General features: G+C 37.6%; 1 protein-coding gene across 1 annotated transcript; it reads right to left on the reverse strand.

The window, feature by feature from the left end:
- Window positions 1-300: 300 nt before the first annotated feature.
- On the reverse strand, window positions 301-5,832 carry LOC132554893 (uncharacterized). The gene is made up of 5 exons (XM_060219225.1): window positions 5,777-5,832; window positions 2,141-2,600; window positions 1,256-1,658; window positions 756-971; window positions 301-611 (listed from the first exon to the last, which is right to left on the reverse strand). The coding sequence occupies exons 2-5, from the start codon at window positions 2,570-2,572 to the stop codon at window positions 301-303; spliced, it is 1,362 nt and encodes a 453-aa protein (XP_060075208.1). The 5' UTR covers window positions 2,573-2,600; window positions 5,777-5,832.
- Between the last annotated feature and the right edge of the window lie 3,554 nt (window positions 5,833-9,386).

A 9,386-nucleotide genomic window follows, 5' to 3' on the forward strand; every position in this document is an offset into this window, starting at 1 on the left:
TCCGAACACAGCCTACCAACGAATCTTTGTTTTATGACGTCATGAGCAGTAATATTATCATATATTTGCTTAATGATATTATCATTCTATTATGCAATGTATTCCTCAATTCTTGCAACGTCCCATAAAAGACTTTTTCTCATTCAAAATAAATATAATAATGATTTAAATAATTTAAGTTATAATCAACACCTCGCATGGACCGGTTTACATCTGTGAAAGCTCCGGAGGATAAACGTTCTCTTACATACATCGGGTCTGTTACTCTGGCTGTAACTCGTGGTACTCGCTTCTCACCAATCAGGCCCGCAGTAACTGGCGATGTTCACAGAACTCCTTCATATGTTGTAGCACTTGTAGTGACTCTTTGAGAATGTCATTTGTGTCTCCGAGTTCTTTTCGAAACTGCGCAAACCCTTCTGCGCTCGTGTCCTGACGGCGGATATTTTTGTATGCGTTTTCGGCCATGTTCAAAAATTGTTTTTCCATCACTGCACAAGAGCAATTGTCTGGTCGTACTTCCGGTTCCGACTTGCTTAATTTATTGTTGAGAATGCTTACATCTGTCTCCAATTGTTTCAAGTAGTTCAAATTCATTTGTTTCTCCAATTCTGGAAAGAAAGAAAAAGAAGCACGTTTGTAAATGATATATTTGCTTACGAATCCGGAAGACATGGTTATATAAGACAAAACTTTTCAATGAAACAAAAGACACAATTTGTTCTGTTTTACATCGAAGTTAATCAAATGTTTACCTTTTCGTCTTCTTTTTGCAATAATGGCGGCATCATCCTCATAATCACAGTCAAATCTGTCAGACGCTTTTCTCTTACGTTGAGTAAGGTGCGAGATGAACTTCTTAATCAGGCGAGAATCTTCATCGTCATAACGCTCTTCCGTTTCTATGACGTCACTGTCTGAGCTCGCCCTGTACCGATTCCTTCGCGTGGGGTACATGACGTCAGCGTAAACTGGAAGTTCAAATAATGAAAATTACCCATACGGTTTCTATACTATCATGCCAATAAAAACTTTATGTTGATATACAAAACACATATATTACTAATAGTAAGGAAATGCTATAATATTAAGTTCGCTTTGTATTCTTATAATTGAGTAATTCCAACACTGAGAATGATATTACATTTGTACATTGTTAGTTTGATCCCCTGTGACATTGATATCACGTTACCTAATTCTAACAACCACCTACCAACAACTTAACCGGGAAATGCTTTAAAGATAATCGTGTTACCTTCTGGTTCAGGACCGAGGAATGGTCGACTTGACACGTCAAATGTCAGCTGTTTCTTCGCTCCCCTTTTTGAAAGTTCTTCCAGAAACATTGCTCGATGGTACTCCGGGGACAATCCCGACCCCCGGGTATCCGCAGTATCGCGCAGATATGGAGATGGGGACCGGTTTCCCCTGTAAGGTCTGTCCAACATGGACTGCATCATGGGAGATCTCCTTGGGCTCGGACGCTCCTGGTGGATTTTCATTGGGGTTCGGTCCTGCATACAAGCTTGAAGGCCGTATTCCGAATTCACTGTCGGTACCGGCGAGGATTTCATGGGAGAGCCTTTCATAACAGGATCAATGGTTTGAGAAAACGAAGGATGGCAATGTAGTGTCTTTGGAATCCTGTCATGCATCACCTGTTATAGACAAACACATGAGTTGTATTGTTTAGTGCCGGAACCTGTCAGAAAGCAAGGACGTTCGCTTTCCCATTGCAGTAATGTACTGGGTAGGGGATAACGGCGATCGACACTAACAATGAGTACATACATCTACAGTGTGAGCCAGGTAAACTAATCAATGCACGCTATTTACACGTGTTTTCAGGGCGCGATCAATGACCAGTACAATATTGGCCTATGATACATTTAAATAAACAATGCTGGGGCTATGAACACATTGTTTAAACATATATCGACATTATTGGTTTAGTATTTGGTCACCACCTCGTTTGAAGTAATAGAATTCTCCCTCAAGTTACAATTAGCAGGGTACATGGGTGGATTTGAGATCATACAGAATTCTAATTTCTTGTATTCTGCGGCATTTCAATTTTTTTCTCAATATGTCTTGCGTACATCACAAAAGAAAAATGGCGACAATAAAAAAATGAACTTACCCTGTTCTGATCAACGATGGGGGTGAAGCCACTGCTGTGGTAATGTACAGCACTGTTCGGTGATACTGGAGGGGACCTTGGTTTTGTTCTCTCTGCTAACATCCAGTCAGAATTTTCCCCATATATGGTATAATTGTTTTTGTCCGGCGCGGGAGATGGCAGGCGGGATTCACGATTATCACTGATGGAAACTGGCTTCTCGTCGGAGCCATCAACATCGACATTGCGTTTTGGAAATCTAAAGAAAACGTCATCAGAAAGGGTTGACCGAGGAGAAGGTGGAATGGAATCTGTGTCTCTGAGACATGTCTCTACTTCACTGTCCTCACGTGAGCGACGACACTCCTGATTGGTGGATCGGAACTGTTTCAACTTTTGTAGAAGATCCTTTGGAATGGATTCCACGGAGGTGCTGCGTTCTTTCAACTCCATGGTTGGATACAATTTCTAGTTTGTCATCCTACAAAACAATAAACTGCGATCAGATTTGATGTCAGAATAGCGAAAGAAAGCGTCTACGACTGTTAACAATTTCAATGAAAAATGGGGAATAAAACCAAAGTAAAATAGTGATGCCGTATATACGACCAGTCTACCTACGTTTATAATGACACGGTGTGTTTTCACTGTGGTTGATCGTCGGTACATATGAAACTCAACTACCCGGTCTTGGGACTTTTAAAGATCTTCTGTTGATGCCAGCGGCTAAACGCCAGACTAAGACCATACATTTATATAACGGTACTCTCAGCTATTCCGGTAATATTCCATTAATTGCCATATACATAAGCGGCCCCGACTTTGTACTATACTGTATCTTAATCGGCCCAGAGTTGATTGCAGTCTAATCCAATATGCATTGGATTTTAATACAGATATGACTTATGAATTGCAAAGATTATGGCGAGAACATAAGCGACCCCGTCCGAAAAGTTTTTTGCAGATCTGACGCGGCCCAGTTTAATCCACTATAGACATCAGAAGCAGCGATGCCGCTATTGGATGTCATTACCCGGCTTTACGAACTTCACAAACGTCGGTATTAACGGTCGGTGTGGCATTTCAGTTTTAATCCCAATCTGCAGGATAAATGGCCACAGACATTTAAACCGTATACTCTCCCTTCTTCTATAACCTACTAAGTGTTGATGGAGATTAGCAGATTTGCATTATTTTACTATGTTTTCGTAGAATTGAGATATTTCGTGTAGAAAGCTCCGGTATCTAAATAATATATATATTTATTTTTTAGGACACGAAACGGATCTTACATACAGCAGAAGGACTGTAACCGTGATGCGAAATTCTGTGATTATTTTTTACAAGTTCATTGGGGCGTAAAGCACATCGGAGGCAGGTCACGTGGTCAGTTTTACATTCTTTATATGTACTAAACAGATATTCTTAGATTTCTGAAATTCCGCTTCGTGTATAATTTACATAATTAGATCCGTAAGAATTGACTAATGTACTTTAGGCCAGGAACGTTAACGAGGCGTATGTTTAATTGGCTGAGAATGAGAAGTAGGAGTGATAGTTTAGACAGGGAGAGGCGTCCTTCCACTTGAAGCTCATCGCCAATCAACATTTAAATACCACCGAGGAATGTATTTAGTGGTTTAATTGGTGACTAATCACGCGTGTCGGAAGGATATCAACACTGCGGAGTAATACTAGAGGGTGATGACCCTGCGATAAGACCATAACAATGATTGACTCATTTGATACATCCCAAAATTAGTGAGAATTCGTGTCAATTCTGGCCTTGGCAACAAAGACGACTATCAATTAAAGGTACAACATTTGTATCACAACAAATCTAATTCTCCGTTTTGTCGGATACACACATTGTTTTCCCGTCATGCAACATTTGCCTTCATTTGTTTTAACACAATTAGGCTGTAGATGGCGTTATTGACGCTTGGAATGCCAGCATTATGTGAGCCACGATCAGCTGATGAGAACTTTGAGCCCGCGCGGGTTCCCAGGACGTATCTGGTTCTCAAAGATGCACATGGAGACAAACTAAGACAATAGCTTGTAAGGCGTAACATGCAACATGTTTGTGAAGGGTAATCAGTCTCGTAGCGAAACAATGGCTACCTAACGGAGCATGTTTTTTTTTGTGTTTCCCGTTCATATGTGTCTTTTGTTCACGGGTGGGTACATTACAGAGAGATGTGTATTACAATACCGCTAAAGTCAAACACATTTGTGGTTCGCCATAAGTCATGTTGACAAGATGATGGCGATCGGTGTGCTGCCTGGTCCAGCCTACAACCAAGCCACGTTACCAACGATAGTGTTAAGTCCTTTAAATTTATGTGGTTAAATTTCAATGGTGATAAAATCATTTTTATATAAAACAATTTCACCACTGCTGGTGGATGATAGCACACTATCTGTATTATAGCGTTACCATTGGCAACGAATTTTTATTTATAGCGGTCTAACAACTAATGCAACGGAAGACATAAAATAACAAAAAAAAAAAATAAATAAATAAATAAAAACATGCTCTTAAACATGTTTACATATTTTGTCACTGAACATCTAAGAGGACCGTTTTGGGTAATTTGCCGCGCTTGATGAAGATCGACACCCGATCTATCTGTAATTTTAATCACCCAGTCAATCAACCAATCAGCGTTTACAAAAATATTTATGTCTAACACCGTCACGTTATCATAGACTCAACTCATAAAAATGACTTTGCCAATAACATCCTATCCACTTTCAGATTTCAGACATTTTTTGTGACAGGGAAGTAATTCTTGGAAGAGACCGAAAAGAAAGCGTAAATTATCGTGTGTGTACATCCCAGTGGTGTACCCACCTTAACGATTCTTTTTCGAGGGCGATTCTGATTTGTCAATTCCTGTGTCGATATTTATATTTTTTCGCACTGCATCGTAATTACATCAGTCACACGAACACCTGTGCACGAGAAAGCGACCTGCAAGTTTCGCGACTACGCTCACCTGTTCCGACCTTACCTGGTCTGTATTTATCACACCTGAAAGGTTACAGCTTATCTCCTGCTTGGGGTACCCTGTCGCTTATATATGTACTCCTATTTGTTATGCTAACACGCTGAATATTGCGTGCAGTATTTCAGTGCACGTCGTGATACTTGGGTAAGCGTCACAAATTTACATACCAGACGTGTAAGGTACATTAATGTTAACTAATGAATGCAACGCATTAGAAAATTTCGCCGTTTTTTTTCATCACTTATTTACGTATCGATAAAGATATTATCAAAATTGAGATCAAATGAGAAGATCGACAAAAGTCCTATGTAATGATATGATGATTATATGGAGTGGCAGTTACTTAGCAGTAATGAGTTTGCCCATTGAAGGACATACTCAGCTACAGTTACATCAGTCTCCTGTCGTGGATTTAATGTCCACCATCTCCAAACAGGTTGTTAGGATCTAGTTAGCTCGAGGAATCTCCTCCAATATGTTTCAAATTCAGCATGTTTTGATGTAGAAAATAGTGTCATCAAATTAGTATTAATTAATAAAAAAATACATAGATAATATATGTTAAAAACAATATCAATATTTTGTCGATATGAAAAAGTAGTAAGTTACCGTAAATATGAGAATAGATAAAAAATAAATTTACCTGTATGATTGATTAACGTGCCCGGTCCCGTCTGATCACAGCTATATAATCCTAGTAATGTTATTTCATAGTAATAAGTAAGATATACAGGTAACACGAGGTCCGTTAGTATAGGGCTACCAAGCCAGTCTGAACCAAACGCTCAGTGCCAGGTACGTTTACCTACATCAGGTGAGTACTCGAGCGTGACCAGGTAACGGCACTCAAGGGTACCGTTACAACGCCAGGTAAAGGCAGATAACACCGCCCCATTATACGGCTTGTAAATATTGAATTCCGATCGTCGGACAGGTAAACCCACTTATGGGTTTTCCCAGACAGGTAGGGAGTCGGGCGAGATTGTTCCCCTGTCAATCATAGTTAAGTCCCACCCACTCACTACCACACAAATGAAATATGTTTAATTTGGAAACTATTTCATGGTGGAATTTAGTTTGCAAATAATGAAATTTGAGAGTACGGCGTAGCAGCGGTATGGTGGAAACCCAGAGGTTATACACATACAGTCATTTTTAACCCAACTTTTTAAATTCAAAAATAGATAATCTGTCACAGTATTATGTATACACAGGGCAAAAAACACATCAAATGCATACACAGGCGACAAAATTCCATTACTCACAAAAACCGCACACTAAAATTCCAAAATTATGTTGATTTTACTAAAAACATGTGTACTAAATCACATTTTTCGCAAAGGAAGAATTTTGAACTTAACCTGGCATTTCACAAGTAAAAAAAACTATGGAAAAAGAATAGTAAAACAGAAATTTAGATAGTAAAACATAATTATAGATAGTAAAACAGAATTATAGATAGTAAAACAGGATTACAGATAGTGAAACAGAAATATAGATAGTAGAACAGAATTACAGATAGTAAAACAGAATTACAGATAGTAGAACAGAAATATAGATAGTAAAACAGAATTACAGATAGTAAAACAGAAATATAGATAGTAGAACAGAATTACAGATAGTAAAACAGAAATGTAGATAGTAAAACAGAATTACAGATAGTAAAACAGAAATATAGATAGTAAAACAGAATTACAGATAGTAAAACAGAAATATAGATAGTAAAACAGAATTACAGATAGTAAAACAGAAATGTAGATAGTAAAACAGAATTACAGATAGTAAAACAGAAATAGATAGTAAAACAGAATAGATAGTAAAACAGAATTACAGAAAGTAAAACAGGATTACAGATAGTAAAACAGAAATATAGATAGTAAAACAGAATTACAGATAGTAAAACAGAATTATAGATAGTAAAACAGAATTATAGATAGTAAAACAGAAAACAGAATTACAGAAATATAGATAGTAAAACAGAATTATAGATAGTAAAACAGAAATATAGATAGTAAAACAGAATTACAGATAGTAGAACAGAAATATAGATAGTAAAACAGAATTACAGATAGTAAAACAGAAATGTAGATAGTAAAACAGAATTACAGATAGTAAAACAGAATTATAGATAGTAAAACAGAATTACAGATAGTAAAACAGAATTACAGAAAGTAAAACAGGATTACAGATAGTAAAACAGAAATATAGATAGTAAAACAGAATTACAGATAGTAGAACAGAAATATAGATAGTAAAACAGAATTATAGATAGTAAAACAGAAATATAGATAGTAAAACAGAATTACAGATAGTAGAACAGAATTATAGATAGTAAAACAGAATTATAGATAGTAGAACAGAATTATAGATAGTAAAACAGGATTACAGATAGTAAAACATAATTATAGATAAAGAAAAGAGGAAACTGAAACTAGAAATATAGAACGTCAAACACAAATACGAACGAAATAGGTCAAAGGTCAAACTGAAATACAAACCAAGTAGGTCGAAGGTCAAACAGATACGGACGGTAAAAGTCGAAGGTCGAACTGAAATAAAACGAAATAGGTCGAAGGTCAAACACAGATACGAACGGAGAAGGTCGGAAGTCAATCAGAAATAAGAACAGAGTAGATCGAAGGTCAGACTGAAATACGGGCGAAGAAGGTCAAAGGTGAAAAAATGCATACACAATCTCCGAGCGTCAAACGAATACAGTTATTGATTAAGTCAAAACATTGAAACATGATGTCCAAACTAGCACGGGACATACATCATACTGAAAACTATAGCGTTTTGTTTTTGTGTGTTACATATTCATTCAGTCCCAGTTTGAATATTTTTTTGTTCAAATTAACAAATTCCCTGACAAACCAACTGGAAAATAGATTAAAGCGGAAATAATTCTTGTGAGATTTTGAATTCGTAAGTTTAAGAATGCAAACGATATAGATATAGGTCCACTGTCACGCATGACCTGATCCACGGCAAAACAGGTCAAGTTTAGTTTAGAATAATCATATTCTTATAACCTTCTATTAATACTATTCATCCAGGAATTTGTTGTATTGTAGTAATAAAGCGATTACATTAATCTTGGGTAGAATGACGACTATTCAGACAGTGCTATCACACCATACAGGTGGAGAAATACCTGACATCTCCTACCCATGCCTTAAGTAAATAACGTAATGACACATCCTAATCACCTTAGACTACCTGTACATACCTGTTCGGACGTCCCAAACTTGTGAACGGAACAACTAAATTGTTTTTATTGAATTAGAAGCTATCATCAGTGCTCATCCTGAGCTGAGACAGGAAGAATGAAGGGACTTTCTAATTTCTAAGGATGTGTTTGCATTTTATATTCCGAAAGCCCGTTATAAAAAGTAATTTGTTCAAAGAAAAAATACATATATACACAAGCGTTTGAACAGATGTAATGGAAGGTCTACGGAAATGTCAGAATTTATCGTTTATCTCTCCTTTGTATGATCTATTAAAAACGGCAACATGTAAAACAACAACCAGCAACAGTGTTTGTATAAGTAGTTGTGATAAGCACACACTCACCCTCACACCAACACAACTTATAGGTACCCCCCCCCAACACACACACACACACACCATCAGCCCCCTCTCTCACACACCCAACCTTAACCCTCACACACGCACACAATTCAACCCTCTCTACCATACACACTTATCCATCCATCCAACCATCCATCCACCCACCCACCCATCCATCCATCCATCCATCCATCCATCCATTTCTCCATCCATCCATCCATCCATCCATCCTCCCTCCCTCCACCCATCCATCCATCCATCCATTCCTCCCTCCCTCCCTCCACCCATCTATCCATCCATCCATCCATATAAACATACAATCACTGGGCTTGGTAGAGTATATCACATCACCAGTTAAGACATCCACATCTGGGGGTTAGACAAAATTCTAGCAGTGTAAATTTTTCGAATCTATGTATGTTACACCACTAACAAATGAAGATAACCAATGATAAAAAGATTTCGACTGTGGTCGGAAGGACAAATATTTTTTTAGTAATCGTTTTTATAGTTTCGAATTGGCGGGGTCATTTCGAGCAACAGACATCAAAACGAAGCTACAGTGTATAGATCGAATGATAATGCGATAAACGACAACGGACACGGAATCCGGATTACGTGACTAATTCACCAAAATGTTACAAACTTATGTCAATATGTTGTTTAGGAATGAAATGAGT

This window comes from Ylistrum balloti, unplaced genomic scaffold (assembly GCF_031769215.1).
Source record: "Ylistrum balloti isolate Yb309-2 unplaced genomic scaffold, AGI_CSIRO_Ybal_v1 Utg370448, whole genome shotgun sequence".
In the NCBI taxonomy this organism is placed as follows: domain Eukaryota; kingdom Metazoa; phylum Mollusca; class Bivalvia; order Pectinida; family Pectinidae; genus Ylistrum; species Ylistrum balloti.